Source organism: Garra rufa, chromosome 4 (assembly GCF_049309525.1).
Source record: "Garra rufa chromosome 4, GarRuf1.0, whole genome shotgun sequence".
Taxonomy (NCBI): Eukaryota; Metazoa; Chordata; class Actinopteri; order Cypriniformes; family Cyprinidae; genus Garra; species Garra rufa.
The window spans coordinates 52,065,423-52,082,422 of NC_133364.1; the positions used below are offsets into that span (position 1 = coordinate 52,065,423).

At 35.3% G+C, this 17,000-nt stretch overlaps 1 protein-coding gene across 1 annotated transcript; it reads right to left on the reverse strand.

The window, feature by feature from the left end:
* Window positions 1–7,159: 7,159 nt before the first annotated feature.
* On the reverse strand, window positions 7,160–12,612 carry kcnk5a (potassium channel, subfamily K, member 5a). Its single transcript, XM_073838489.1, has 4 exons — window positions 11,771–12,612; window positions 11,335–11,501; window positions 11,018–11,186; window positions 7,160–9,549 (listed from the first exon to the last, which is right to left on the reverse strand). The coding sequence occupies exons 3-4, from the start codon at window positions 11,103–11,105 to the stop codon at window positions 8,621–8,623; spliced, it is 1,017 nt and encodes a 338-aa protein (XP_073694590.1). The 5' UTR covers window positions 11,106–11,186; window positions 11,335–11,501; window positions 11,771–12,612; the 3' UTR covers window positions 7,160–8,620.
* Between the last annotated feature and the right edge of the window lie 4,388 nt (window positions 12,613–17,000).

The window sequence follows — 17,000 nt, forward strand, 5'->3', positions numbered from 1 at the left end:
CGATTTATCTTCATTGATAGACATTTATTTTCATAATTTAAATTTTAGATTCAATAAAAAAACACTAACAATTTCAAGACAAACTTTGACAACAAAACAAACTTTGCTGTTATCTGTTCAAAACATCTGAAAATGAAACCATTTTAAGATGAGTTATATATATATATCGCCCCATTACAATACTCAACTTGATTTTTAAAGATATTTTGAAAGAAAGAAGCGTTTATAGAGCACTTTGTGTATTGCTGTACACCCACATGAACTGTGTTCATGTTCATGTTAATTCACAGTACATAAACTAATGTTAAAATATATTATTTTACCATTAAACAATATATGAATACTTTTTTTAGCTTAATATTAATTAACAATAATAAATACTTTTTAATTATTGTTCATGTTAACTAATATAGTTAATGTTAACAAATGAAACTGGTTGGCAATTTTATATATTGTGCGTATGTGTCTGTGTGTTGATTTTAAAGTTTAACCCTTTCAATTCAGTAAACTTTAAATCCAAACTGGCTAAGGGGTTACTGTGAATGCATGTGCCAACTGGGCACCGTTTTCCTAATTGATTCTTTCTTAGTTATGTAGCGCTTAAAAGTGATGTCTTATAACAGGAGTCACCTGCAAAGCAATATCCACACACAAATTGAACAGATAGGTAACGATGACATTTAAGCAGAAGTGGTGGACGTAAAGCAAGCAATAATAACATTTTGTTATCATCATGAATTACATGTTCTTATCATCATCATCATCAGAATATAGGGAAAATGTTCCCTATATTGTGAACGGCTTTGGGATATCTTGAACGGTGTTGATGTGGTGATTTATGAAAGTAACAATAAAAAAGATGAAGAGTTATTTTCATATATCTTTAAATTGCATTATTCTAACTCATCAAAACTTTTTACATATAAAGAACAAGAAATTCTTAGGAAATACGTGTAGTTTCAAAATGTTATCATGCTCAGAGGCCCCAAAAACATTAAAAGTGTAATATAAATTTGTCAGATTAAAGCTCTAATACCAGGGATGAACACTAGAGGTCCTCATAAGATAAGGAATCGTTTGACCTCTAATGCTATTTAGCTCATTCTCAGTGTATAAGAATGACAATAATCCATAGAATCAGTTGATATGTACTGTACTGTCAGTGTACTTTTACATAATTATTTTGTATAGGTGCTTAAAGAACATTAAAATCTTTTTTTTATCTTTTAAGGAAAAAATATATGATTTAAATACATATATACACTCTCACTGATAGAACAAAAATCTTATAAGTATGACACTATACTGCTCAGTTCACTTAATTAGAATGAGAAACAAATACAAAAAGGCCAAAAAAAATCAACTAAGTTAATATGTATTTATTTTTAATATATTTGTTTATAATTATTTCACAGATGCTTATAGATTATTAAAATAATATTTAAAAATGCTTGTAGACCATAAAACATGGTAACTATCTAAAATAGGGTCTCTTTTGTTAACAATGGTTAATGAACTAACAAACACGAACGAACAACGAACAATATATTTGTACTCGATTTTCTTCAAACTTCATCAGAATAATGTAAAAACACGGCCGATGAGAGTCCGTAAAGGCGTCCCTGATGCATCAAATGCTGTTGCCATGGCAAATAAATAAAAATAAAAAATACATTCAAATATTTGTTTCCTGTGTTTTTGAGGCAGATAGCGTGCTTAGAATTTCATTTTCCATTTTCAATTTTCAATGATTTATTATATATTTAAAGTGCAGCATCCTAACTCTTTGAAACTTTTTTCATACAAATAACTATTCATTCTGATCAAACACAGTTCATTTCATAATTATACAAAACTCCACGAATGAAAGAAAATAAAAAAACATATCCGATCTCACTCTGCTCTGCACTCAATGTGTGTGTTTGTGTGGTAAGTGGTTGAGTGTAAGGAGGGGGGATGGGTGGTAAGAGAAAGAGTCAGAGAGGAGGAGAGACAGTTAGGGTTAGTCCAAAGGGTTACTGTGAATGCATTTGCCAACTGGGCACCGTTTTCCTGATGCTATCGGGATGGCGACTGCACAGACGGCGAGGGCCCGGTCATCGCTGCTTGCAGCTTTAATTTTTATTTTATTTTTTTATTTTTATTTTTATTTTTTTTTAAAGTACTGTGCTTCATATTCCATGAAGATATTTTGTAAATTTAAAACTTAAAATTAAAACTAACATTTTTGATTAGTAATATGCATTGCTATAAATTTCATTTGGACAACTTTAAAGATTATTTTCTCTCTCTCTCTCTCTCTCTCTCTCTCTCTCTCTCTCTCTCTCTCTCTCTCTTTCTCTATATATATATATATATATATATATATATATATATATATATTATTTATTTTTTTGCTATTTTAGTTGTATATCGGCCAAATATCAAAACAAACAACACGTTAAAATCTTATTTGTTCAGCTTTTAGATAATGTATTTGACTCGTTTGTCACATACCGTATGTGAGTTTTTTTATTATTATTTTTTAGTGCATTTATAGTCTGTTCAAACATAACACTTACACAAATTGTGTAACTATAACACATTAGTGTGTAGACACATTGGTTGAGTTAAAAGTAATACAAAATGACAGAGCTGGGTTGTAACTGATTACATGGTTTTAATCTGATTACATCTGAAAAATACTCTTAATCAGACTATAGTTACTTTTTATAGATTACATGATTACATATTATTTACACAATAGCAATAAATGATTTATAATTTATTAATTCTCCCTAATTCCTCTTTACATTTGTTTTCTTTCTAAAATAGCCTAATGCTTATATTCAAAAAGTCTTTCAAGCTTTTCGAACATTCACATAAAGATCTGTCATAATTCAGGTGGCAACACAGCATTTGACCACTGGTTTACAAAAATCTCAGGCCAAAAGGCTGACCCACTTTGTACAGCGGACCACCAGGAAATCTCCTAGTGCTCCAGATGGCCAGTCCAGTCTTAAATGTTTCCAGACTGATTACAGGTCTTTACAATTACTTCACTATTACATATGTGCACTGTAGACTCGGGAACAAATCCATCCACAACAGCTCTGAATATCAGCGGAATCTAGATAAATCCTGGAGACCCCTGTGAAGACCACATCAAGCCTCAACAGCCAGGGCATAGACTACCTTTTTAGTGCTGATTTACAGCAGAATTGAATTTTGTTTGAAAAATTTAACCAATATTTTCTTGTCTATCATTGTAAAGCTGCTTTGAAACAATCTGTATCGTTTAAAGCACTATGTAAATAAAGGTGACTTGACTAAACTGTAAATCATTTATCATTGCCTTGGCACAAAATACATTGAAAGTAGTCACTGAAATTACAGGAATTATTATCTTACACAAACAAAACCACCACCAAAACTCTATGTACTACAGGTCAATTTGTATGTTTATATATTCTTTTCAAAAGTGTTAAGCTTAAGTTAAAAATGTAGGTGTGCTTGTTGGATGACAACCTTTGCTAGTGTTATGAAAGAATTATTTGATTTGAACCGTATATGAAAGTGTCTCGGTGCCTAGCTGAAAGTTGGTAAGGAGAACTGTGTGAAGAGTTTTGATAAAGTGACCTAAGTATTGAGAAATGTGCCCTAGCGATTTCAAACTGTGACAAGCTTTCCCCTTGTTGGTGAAATTATAGGGTTGTGTGTCATTTGTTACAGGAAAGTGTGAAAGTGTGGGTTTTAGGGTAACACTATGGGACTGATCAGTAATGTTTCTAGAGCTAGGTGGTCGCCTAGGGCGCCACCAACTGGAGTGCCACTTATTGGCACTACATTTTAGCGGGGTTGTGGGTGGGACGGTCACCCTGAAATATGATTGTCGCCCCCACTGGATCCCCCAATTTCATTGGACTACTAGAGTACTATCATTCTGAGGATGCCTGTATGCCATTGGATCAGAGCGCTGTTCAATGCTGCATGCAAAGTTTGCATCTGGAGTGCTCAACAACACCGTTAGATCAGTGGGCTCTGTCAGTGCTTTGGCAAGGTAACACTTTTTTTTATTCACAACCATGCAATAAAGCTATTAGTTAAAAGGGAAATTAAAAATATTGGTACAGTAAAAAATGCACAAAAGTAGTCGAAATTACCCCAAAAGGTGTGCATTTTTGTGCCAACGCATTGTTAAAGGATCAACGTGTTGTGTAATATTCCCATATAAAACTGCCAAGTAATAAATATTGCTATAGTAAAATTCACTAATTCACAAGATCAATACATCCTTTATTAAACAGCGTTGTAGAATTTAACGTATCCTTACAGACGTGTCAAAATGCTGAATCAATTCATTCACTTCTAACATTGTTTAAAGGGAGCAACATCATATGCGTAGAGGGCAGAGCGTTGCGTTATTTAAAGGGTAAGTTCCTGCATTAATGAGTAAGGAATAAGCTGCATTCTGATTACTTTTACACCATTGATCAGGCATATATATATGTAGTTTGGGGTAACAAAGGGTTTTATAGGTTTGACTTAAATAATAATACAATAACTGACACTTTAAATCAAAGTTTCAAACAACAACCACAGCAAAACAATAAAAAAAAACAGATAAATACCATTGATAAGTAGCCATTGATATTATCTAAACATGTATCCAAATTCAAATGTAATAAAATAATTTCCATTAAAATTTGTGGAACTCAACAATGCGCTGAATCCCCACAAATTACTGTTGTTACTAGAGCAAAAAAGTTTAGAAATTTTAGAAAAAAAAAGAAACCTTTTTTTGTATTTTGTGCTAAGGTTAGTTGTAAAGTAGGTATCACCGAAACACTGACTCACACCCAGAGTCCCTTAGTCTAACAGGTCCAGAAAACAAACACACACACACACACACACACACACACACACACACACACACACACACACTGGTTTACATGTTTTATGGGGACATTCCATAGGCGTAATGGTTTTTATACTGTACAAACCGTATTTTCTATCGCCCTAACCCTACCCTATACCTAAACCTAGCCCTCACAGGAGATTGTGCAAACTTTTACTTCCTCAAAAAAACTCATTGTGCATGATTTATAAGCCTGTTTCCTCATGGGGACCTGAGAAATGTCCCCACAAGGTCAAAATTTACTGGTATTCCTATCCTTGTGGGGACATTTGGTCCCCACAACGTGATGAATACCAGGTACACACACACACACACACACACACACACACACACACACACACACACACACACACACACACACACACACACACAAACACAAACAAACACACACACACACACACACACACACACACACGCACACTTAAAAATATTGGAAATTTAAGCTCTAGAAATAAGGAATTACTACTGTATTTACCAATGATCTTTACTGGCAGTGCAATTTTACACCTTTAGTTGTACTTTTACATTTCCTTGAATGTACAATTTATCATTCCATGGAAAATAGTAACTTCTTTTACCACCCTGTTAAGTGAACCTTTATCACTTCAGAGGAGTGTTTTTATCAGGCAAGGCTGTGTTACAATTCAGCAGAATTTTTTTTACAGCCTCATATTACAATGCTGGCATAGTTAGAGGAAAAATTCTATTCTGATGACACGTTTCTGAAATTGACATGATACAATGCAAATATTTTCAGCTTTTAAAGTTACAATTTGTGTTAATTACCAAAATAAGTGAGAATTTTTAGTGAGAAAATAATAGTAGGTTTGAAATGAAAGAAAGGCTTAAGAGCATGGAGTCTTACTAGGCCTAGATCTTTTTAAACAACATTGGCCTCTGGGCTCAAAGAAGTGTATTAATAGTGAGGTCACAAGGAGTTCATGTTATTCAGTTGGCCACATGTGAACAAAATACTAGCAGACTCACACTGTATTGCTGGCAAGCTCTAATCTGACTCTTTTCAGCATGAGTAACGAGACAAAAAATAAGGACTGTCAGCCTAGTGTCTAAATGCTTAGATGTTGTATCACACACAAAAAAACATGTGACATGTCCCTATTGTCACATCCTGTCCTTAAGACCACCATCAAGTTTGAGTAAGTGGCCTTTGTGTTAGAAATAGAAATCACACAAAACAATTGTGAGCATGTAATGACGTGGAACAGACAAAGGTTTATAACTTCACAAGGCCATAAAATAGAAGAGACTAGGGTTCATCATGCAAGATTATGTTTTTAGTGCCATTATGGCAGTGGTGTAGTGTGGTATACCCACTTCTAACATCCAGTCATATGTGAATAAATGCAAATATTTACTAAAAACACCCAGTAAAGACAGTGATGATGCAGTCAGGACCGTGGCACTGGCTTGCTTTGAAATATGTCTAATGATTGCCTGTTTATACGCGAAAACATGTCAGGGGAGGCGCGCAGAGTGGTAAAATAATAATTATTATTGATTACTGATTTGAATTAGTACGTACATAATGAAAACAATACCTTACAAACAAAAAGAAACAGGTTTTTACAATCAAAAAATTCTAAAACTGGTGAACCCCTGTAAACTTTTCAGTCCAAGGATCTAGTAAACAAATGTGTTCAAATAGTAAGTTCAAAACGGCTCTAACACAGATACCATTTCATCAGAGATTGCGGGTATAGCCACTTCTCCAGGCACCACTACACCACTGCATTATGGCTTACATGAAATTCCGTGATGTGACAAAATTTGACCTTATAAAGGACATTAATACTTAAAAATTAATACAGTGCAGTTTTACAAAATAAACAATTTATAAATATAGTTTTAATTATAAAAATAAATATAACTTACATAGTAAAATTTAAACTCAAATACAAAACAACTACAGTTTTGACAAAATAAGCTATGACTATTATTAATTGCTTCAAAGGAAATTTAACGTCAAACAAGGCCAAGTATCTTTCTGAAATCACTGCTCAAGGATGTGAGAGAAAAAGGCGAAGGCAGGAACCGTACTTGTTTATTTCAAATGTTATGAAAATGTTCATTCATCCCAACATTCAAATTCATACAGTGTCATCTGAACAGAGTAAAACAGCACCATCAGAGAATAATTAAAATACATATGGAAATACAGCATTACAAAGTAAAGGAAGTTCAAAACACAACGTGAAAAAAAAAAAAAAAAAAAAAAAAAAAAACTATCAAAACCACTCTACCCTTCACATCATTTAGGTAAAATCTATTGTAGTTTGTGATTTCTTAATGAAAGAATGAAATGAAAGTTTGCAACATGAACAAAACACAATTCCATGACTTTACAGGTTAACCTAATGTTAGTTAACCTTGGCCGGTAATGTAAATTCTGGTTTTAATCATTTGTGACATTTAGCTCATAGCTGATTAAACAGACAGTTTCTGACAGGCCATTTTCCAATGTTTACCTAGGAAACACACTGTTCTCTCAAGAGAATCAAATAGATCTTTGAAGAATCAAAATTGGGAAAATCATAGGCCTCTTTTTTTCCTCAATGAAAAACCCTCTTTGCACACAATTGAGACTGACACATGTTGAACTGAAATGTAACATTCAACCAAAAGTAGCACAGATAAATAACACGCTCACAACAAGGAGTCCAATACTTGGTCAGGAGTATACTGGAGAATGATTGAACTATTAATTTCCATAGACTTTTTTAACCTTAACAAAAGCTTGACAGACAACTTTAAAAGACAACATTAAAGTTAATTATAAGAGGGTAAATTGGTGTAAAACTTATTTACACACACACACCAATAAATATTAGACGAAATACAGATTAGAGTGCACATATAAGTTCAATCAACTTTTATTTAAAATGAAAGAAAAAAAATAAATTAATAAAATAAAAATCCAAAAGAAGATTAAGAGAGGTCACTCTTATAACACAATTATATCTGCAAAAGGAAACATACTCAGGTTGCAACTCTGTACACATCAGGGACATCAATAGCATGACACAAGAGGACCTATCTTAGCTGATTTCCTGTTTTCTTGGGCCAATTCAACTACCATCTTCTTGACTTGACAGGGAGACACAGGAAGGCTCACAGTTTTTCAGTGTGGAATATCAACGTATTTACAGTACAGAAATATTAAGATTATCTTTCAATAGGAGCTAACAGCACATTTTAGGAACATTAAAACAAAATGCCTGCATCAATAAAAGACCTGCATCTATAAAAGAATAAAAATCACAAAATGTTAAAAAGGCAAATCATGACATCCCATTTAAAATAAATTCTAAATTAAAACAGGTTAACATGATTACCCAACCGAATACCTTGGGCTAAAATGGCAGACAATAAAAATAGGTTTAACATCCAATAAGGATTAAGCTTTGACAAATTATTTTTTTCTTCTTCCTTCTTTACCTAAAAAAAGAAGAAAAAAAAAAAAAAACAATATGGTGGGAAAACAACATGTGGTGAACATGCATTGTTAGTGATTCAGTTAATAGTGAATCTTAAACCCTGCTGTTTAGACGCATCTGTTGTATCACTTGCAATAAAAATAAAAATAAAAATAATAATAATAATAATAATAGTGTGATAATGGGGTTATATTTGTATAGTTTTTACCATAATTTCAAGTATTACATGAAATAAAAACTTTAATGAGGTTTAAGAAAGAAGACAGGATCAAATGTCAGTGTTGTCTTCTTTGGAATACTCTTCCACCAGCTGTTCATAGGAGTGGCCATGGTCCGACCCGTCTGTGGTGAATACGGAGGTCTCAGATTCTGAGCCCTGTTCCTCTTTGAAATCTGTCTCATCTGCAGTTGAGAACTTAGGCATAAAGTCATTATCATCATCCTCTAGGTTGTTCAGCAAATTCTCTTCATCAATGAAGGTAATGTTGGCATTGGGAAACATGAAGGTCTGGTAACTTTTGGAGTCCCATCTTTTGGAGATCCGGCAATCACTGCAGCCTCCACGGTCGAGGCATTCGTTGTTCTCTCCTGCCTCCTTGTCCAGCTGATTCTCATACATTTTTAGACAGTCTAGATCAGTGTTGGTCTCTTCTTCCCCATGCATTTCATTCATGAGAAGACATTCCCCTTGGCTAAGAAGGTAGCTCCTGGATTTTGAAAGAGCCACTGTAACTCTGTCACTGAAGCTATAGCGGCGCTTCTGTCGAGGTGAGCGGTCTAGACTGAGAATAGAATTTCCATTAATGGAAAGACTATCACTGCAGCTCTTTGAGCGGTTTGTTGCTTTATTTTTGTTGCCGGTGATGAAGCTGACACATTGATCTTCTCCTTCCTTCTCGGCACCTATCTGCTTGATTAAGTCATTGTAACCTTCTTTTTTCTTGGACAGGAAGCTAAAGATGTTGACATCATTGGGGGTTGGTGGCAGATGTAAGGTCTTATGACTTTCTTTGATGCGCTGTAACTCATCCAGAGAAAGTCTGCGCCTTTTACGGCGCTTCTTTAGAGCTTTGTGAGCCTCCACAACCATACGCACCTTCCAATTGAAAAACAAAGACAGCCATGCCAGACCAAGATAAATCCAAACCTCTACAAAGTACCGATACAGAGTAGGGTAGTCAGCATTGGGGTCAACACCTAAACAAAACAAATACAAAGAAAATAGTTAACATCTTAATCTGTCCAAAAATGTACAATTTATACATTTATGATGAACTCTGATATGCCATATGCCTTGTTCATAAACTCAAGAAGACTCCTATCTATGCTTCATTAAAACAACTGTTACACTTGGAGACACTGAATTTCCCAAAGTGACTAGTTCTTTTTAAGATACGCACAAACAGCCATTATATGTTCAACAATGGTCTAGAGAAGTAAAGCTTGAAAGGGCAAGCTTGGATCTGCATGTCATACTATGTATGGTTATGTATGTGACAAATAAAAATTGGATTTGATTTGAAAGACAATGTTGTTACAAGAGATGCAGAGAGAGGGGCACTTATTTTGGTTAAATACTACAAGGGCATATTACTGAAATGAATCAAAACAAAACAAAACATGATGTGCACATATGAATCTTTTATTAAAACTAGGGCTGTCAGTTTAATGCATTAACTTAATTAGTAAAAAAAAACACGATTAAAATATTTTATCATGAGCTAAAATGTGATTTTATACAACAGTTCAGTAAATAAGAAGTTGATATTGTGTTATATTTTAAAAATTGTGTTTTTGCTCAGCTTTAAAGGTAATATATTTTCTGTGAAATTATAGCAGAATTGTGGCGCATCTCCGAGCAACACAGCAGTGTTTAGTTTCTGAATAAATCAGTGTGTTGAATGAATTGTGTGAATTACTCATAAAGACATTTACCACCACCTAGTTTTACCATTTAGTTTCTTATTTAGAGTATAATTTCATTACAAAAAATAGATAAATAATAAAAGAATAAAAAATACAAATAATAACAACAACATTAAAGGGATAGATCACCCCCCCCCCCCAAAAAAAAAAAAAATCTGTCATCATTTACTCACCCTCTGTCATTTCAAACCTTTCTTTTGAAAAAATAAAAAAAATAAAAATACTGAGATGTTTATCAAATGATCTTCTTTTATTTTATACTTTCTTATTTAACACAAAAATAGCTTCAAACAATCTTTTGTGGGTATTTTCAGTCAAATTAATTTTTTCGATTAATATGTGATTAATTAATTGACACATCATGTAATTAATTAGATTAAATCTTTTAAATTAAAAATATAATTACACAATTTATTTTATTACAAATATTGACATTATATGCTGTGTGTTGTTACACAATAATAATACTAATAATACTACATTGTTTTATGTTATAGGTATTATGTAATTATTATTATTAGAAGTTGTAGTAGTAGTAGTAATAGTATTGGTGTAAGATATAATAATAGGTGATGCTTTGCAAGCACTGGTAAGTATGTGAAATCACAATAGCAATTCTATGCCTGCCACTAATAACAGTAGATATGTATTTAGGCTTTGTCAAGCAAACATAAGTGACTAGATTCATTTTCTCAGATAATTTAAGATAACAAGCAGTTTTAACAACACAATCACCCACCTGCTACAAGATCACCAAATCCAATAGTTGTCAAAGTGACAAAAGAAAAATACAAGCCCTCAATATAGGTCCAGCCTTCTTGAGACATGAATACAAATGGAGGAATAACCAAATGCACCAACACACCCCATAACAGAAAGACAGCTGTGCAGGTAAACTGTGTTTTCCGCTTTAAGGAGAAAACACATACATACACAGACAATTAACAACCTTATAATAGGAAGCTTATTATATTGTCAGAAAACAGAAGTTTCAAAGATGTTATTATAGTGATATTCAGATTTAAAATATAATGATTGTGTGTGATTATTCCTTACCAGTGTTACCCCTTTCTTATTAAGATATTGCCCAAGGTGTTTGGCTCTTCCACCGAAAAACTTTCCAAGTTCACTGATCCAGGTGAAACACAGCGGCACTCCAAATAGACCATAAAAGATACAGAAAACCCTTCCTGAAGGTGTTTTGGGAGCAATATTTCCATAACCTGTTGAAACAAACCAGGAACACATTATATCTTCAGAGATGTGTTTCTCTGAGTATTAAAGAGAATATAAGAATATATAGAGGAAAACAATGCGTTCATTTTCATTTACCAATTCTAGTGGCGGGGGGGGTTGGGGGGGGGGTAATAATATTTGTAATGACTGTAGCATACATGTGCCTGGCAAGTAAATCAATGTTTCCTTTGATTATTTCTCCAGGTTAAACATAATCACATGATTTTCACACTGCATCAATAGCCTAGATCCTTACCTATAGTTGTAATAACTGTAGCTGCAAAGATGACAGCATTGGGCCAATTCCAGTTGTTGAAGGTTTTGTCCCCTGTGATGGTGATGCCTTGTCCTGCAGCATCAGACACTACCTATTTCAAAAAATAAATAAATAAATAAATAAATAAATAAAATAAAATACAAAATACACAATTGTGAGAACAGTCACACATTCAATTCAAATACAATATTAAGACAGTTCTCTTCAGAAGCATTCTGGATTTTTTTGTGTGTCTGAGACCAGAACTACTATCCTCTCATGCCAGTGATGTTATCAACAGCTCCTTGAGTATGCTTAGCCTGCCATAGTCAGTCATCTCTGGGACATCATAATCAGTCAATTCTGGGACATGAGTGGGGCATTCCTCACATAAAAGGTTTTTGGCGATGGATCTGAGCTCAGATCATCCAAAGCTATCCTAGAAAAAGGCTGAATATGTCCCTGAATACTTTTACAATCACGGATAAAAGGATCTGGTGAGTTATTAAACAGATAAACACTCACTTAAATAACTGATGACTGATTCTTCTTGATGAAAGAGCTGCTCATGAAGCCTGGGGAACAATAACTGATGGGTTGTTAAGTTTCTGACGTACCCTAAGCTGTTTTAGGCTTCAGGGCAGGCTGAGGGCGTAAAGAGGTGCTGCTGCAATGTACAGTATATCCTTTTTCTGGACAACATTTCTTATTATTTGACATCCTCCTTTTAGCTTGTGGAACATTTTTATTTGGACATTTCTACTGTATAATGGCTAAAGCAGCAGCAAGTGTCCAGTGCGTAACACTCTTTTCATGGTAACCTGAACATTTCCCAAAAGCATTGTAAGCCTAAGTTGATTGTAGAACCATTGTCACCAATGGAGCTATGATCATCTTAGGTTTACAATTCCCTTGGAAAATGCAGCCCAAATTTATTGTGGACAAGATTCTGCAAAACTGCAGTGAAACCATCAATTATTATAAAATGCAATAAAATTGCTTCTCCTCCCTGCAATCGATACCATGAAGAACGAAAATATTTAATTTCAAGGCCAGAACAAATTAAAAGGTAAGCAGGTCTCCGTGTTAATTTCAGTATGAGTAGCAGATGTTGATCCTCCTAAGATGGCCGCGGCCCAGCACACAACATAGTATGATGTAGCTTTAAGAACCTGAGGTAATTATTAGCACCATGGAGCAAGCTCAAAATTACCACTTGCAGGGTTCTTACACCTTTTCCAAAGTAAAATTCAAGCACTTTTCAAGCACTTTCAAGGTGAATTTTCAAGATTTTCCAGCACTGTGGTAAATTACATGAGTTTTAAATCAAATGTTATTGTGCTATTAAAAAACAACTGTCTGGATTGCATATAACATTGCCTAATATAAATAGCCAACATACAGTATACCAATTATATAATTAAAAATATTTAATTAATATAATTTACAGAGTATCTGCAGTATTTTTAAAATAAAATTTAAAGGCTTTTGAAGACCTGCACAAATAAAAGTAATACTCTATGAGTGGGGTAGGGCAATGTCTATGGTAACATTAATGACTGGTATAAAATGACTGTAAAAAAAAAAAAAAACCTTGATACTAAACTAAAATTCTAAAACTTGCAGTTCAAAAACAAGTTTTCACACAAATACATTTCAGCCTAAAAGTACTAAAAGGTAATCAAAAAAGAAGCTATAAAATTAATAATAAAATTAACTTAACTAGCCCAAATTAAAAAATTTAATTTTTTTTTTTAAATATAGAAAATTAGATAGGAGTCTAAATATCAATCAAAATTTTTTTCAATACACAAATATCAAGGAATGATTTTTTTTTTTTCACTATTTACAGTGTATCTGCAGAATTTTTAAAGATCAATTTAAGGCAATGTATGACCCTGCACAAGAGCTGCACAAGTAAAATGAACAGTATGAGTAGGGTTGGACAATGTAGGGTAACATATTAAGCCATAAAATGACATGATTTATAATTCAGATTTTTGCAAAAACAAAACATCTTATACAATGGCATTTCAGCCTTTATACCATTAAAAGGGATAAATCAAGTATATAATTTTTTGAAAGCAAATACATTTTTTTCACATTTACAAGTCTATGTGTTTGCTGCATAAAAACATGGGTCGATATTTGCAATAATCTGACTACAAACAGCTGAAAAATTGCAAATTCATTCTCTGTCACGAGGTGGCGCTTTAGGAGCGCTGAAATATTATGGTTTCCCTAGTAACAGCTTTACACAAAGCAGCATTAAAGCAGTTTTATTGGAGTTTTATTAAGTTTCTGAGGAAAGTCGGTTCCCTTCAGATACATTCATATAAAGACATCCGTGCCGCATTTTGACTTTGAAACGTGCAGCGTGCATATATTTTCAGTGACATCATTGCCTTTTGAAGTTTAATCCAGCCCTATCGCGGTTCTCGTCCTTCCGTCCCCAACTGTAACACCTCTTAAAATTATAATTAAGCCTTTTCTTATACTATTTAACATATTTAAAACTTTTTATGGCCTTAAATTTTATACAACTAAATTGAGGAGTTAAGGACCCACAGGAGTCCTGTAATTACCCATTCATAAAGACAGTCACTTGCTTTATTCCCAAATGAACCATCCGCTGGAACGAATCAAAAGAATTATATGATTCAGTAATTAAATCAGTGTCTTGCCGCCACCTGCTGGCAGTTCAGTTATTTAAATCTTTAATATTTCTGTATTCAGAATTTTATATTTAAAACATTAATCTCAACATGAATTTATGATTTTGATTGCACTCGTCACCTCTGAGCCTCATTAAACATATGAAAAGGTAAAAACAAAATTCCCCTGTAAATCACTTTGTCAAATATCACCTCGTAATGGGAAGGCAAATTTTTTATCAGAGTTTTGATTGTTTAGAATGTGCTCCTTAAATTTTGACTGCTCCTAAATTTAAGTTAGGAACACAAGTGCTCCTAGCAAGAAGCGTGCAGTTGTGACTTGTTTCAGATTACTTTTGACGACGAAATAAGCAAAATCAGGAATAGTGTTGTAGTCAGTCAATGTAAGTCACTTAATAATAACTTGTTTATTTAACTGCTGTATTAGATCAATATCTCATTTACAAACCACCTTAAAATTATTAAAAGCTGTCACTCATCTGAGTTTGCCATATCACAAAGCTCTATTATAAACAACGACGCTCTCTTTACTGCACAATCAGTCTCTTATTTACACTCTCTCTATACTTTATGAAATTATTCGAGAGATCTGTCTGTGATACATTACTCCAGTGGTTCTCAATCCAGGTCCTGGGGGACCCCTGCTCTGCACATTTTGCATGTCTCTCTTATTTAACACACCTGATTGAGATCTTCAGCTTGTTAGTTCAGTTCATGGATCTCTCTCCTAATGAGCTGATCTCAATCAGGTGTGTTAAATAAGGGAGACATGCAAAATGTGCAGAGCAGGGGTCCCCCAGGACCAGGATTGAGAACCACTGCATTACTCAATGTTGCAAAAACACGTAGAAACCTTTAAATCTCCGCTGAGCACAAACACAAATATGCTGATCGGGTCAGTCGCACATGGTGCTCCTAAATATTTTTTTACAGTCGCACATACTAACTTTTAGTCACAAATGCGAGTGAAATGGTTGCACTAGAGCCATGTGGCTGTAAACTAAATACTGTGTGCGGCATCCGGAAGTGCAGGCTGCAAAATGCCTGGGCAGCGTTACGCATAGTGCGTAAACATTATCGAGCGCTTCTCGAACTGTCATTATTGTTTTATCGAGAAAAAACAAACAAAACAAAACTATATTGTGGTAATTATAGTTATCGAATTATCGCCCAGCCCTAATTAACTGTCTGGTTTTTCCATTCATTCAGGAGCAAAAATCTGCCTTTAAAATTGATAGATATAAAGATTTGACATTTATCATGATAATTATCGATATCGACTGATATGAAAAAAAATTATCGTGATAATTTAATTTAAAAAAATTATCGTGATAATTTTTTTGCCATATCGCCCAGCCCTAGTTTAAAGTACCACTGTACCACTTAAAAATTAAGTAATTTATCGTATATAAACTAAATCATAAAGTTTGAATCTTAAAATATGCTTATAGTGATCTTATCTTAACACCCAGCAACTCCTTTGTCACAGGGAGTCAGACTGAGACGTGCGGATCCATTTGCAGCATTTATTGAGAATCGTCAACAATCAAGAGTAATCACCAGAAAACAGGAACAACGTAGGAAATCCAGTAAACAGTTCGATACTCAGGCAATGGTCGCAATGGCAGGTAGCAGGAATCGTCAACGGGGTACACAGTCCAGAGTCATACACAGAGAATCCAACACAGAGATAAACGCTTAGAATTACGACCATAGGAACAATAAGACTTCGCCAGGTGGCTGTGTGTGTGAGTGGCTTAAATGCAGACAGTGTGATGAGGTGCAGCTGTGAGCAGTAATCAGTAAAGTGAGAGCAGGTGAATGCAGTGATTAGAGCAGTGGCTTGTGGGAAATGAAGTCCATGAAGTGTGGTGCAAGAGTACATGATGACAGGATAGACCAGATACGTGACAGAGCCCCTCCCCAAGGAGCGGCTTCCAGACACTCTAACCACCTAATACAACCTGGAGGGTGGTGGAGCGGAGACGGAACAGGGGGAGGGATGGAGGGCCAGGTCCATGTAGGGGTACTGGAACCACGAACTGAGGCGGAGCCGACGGAGGGAGAAGCCATGGCGGAGGAAGGGTTGGCTCCTGCATGGGGCCGACCGACGGAGGTGGAGCCGGTGGAGCCCGAGGCGGAACCGGAGAGTCGATGGTCCTGGGCGACACAGAGGATCCGGAGGGCCAAGGCGGAACCCAAGGCTCTGGCGACCCCGGCGGAGATGGAGGTCCGGAGGTACGCAGCGGAGCCGGAGTGACAGAGGATCGAGGCTGTGCCCACGGGAGGGAGGAGGTCCACAGAGCCGGCAGGACGGAGTGACGAGGCGCAGCCGGAGGAGTAGAGTCCAGAGGCGAAGGTGGGGCGACGACTGACCGGGGCGGAGCCGGAGAGACGATGGAGCCCGGAGGAGCTGGTGGGCCGACGGCCGACAACGGAGACGAGGGAGCACAGAGCCGGGGTGGAGCCGCAGGGTCGGAGGGCCGAGGTGGAGTCCAGGACTCTGAGACTGGAGGTGATGGTGAGGGATCCCTCAGTCTGGACACCGATGGAGA

What these genes read in the sequence shown, in the direction of transcription:
- kcnk5a (XM_073838489.1), bottom strand. Translation starts at nt 11,105, where the DNA reads ATGTCTCAAGAAGGCTGGACCTATATTGAGGGCTTGTATTTTTCTTTT. An exon ending in ATTTGGTGATCTTGTAGCAG is followed by an intron (nt 9,550 to 11,017) that starts GTGGGTGATTGT and finishes TGTTTTGTTTAG; the next exon opens with GTGTTGACCCCAATGCTGAC.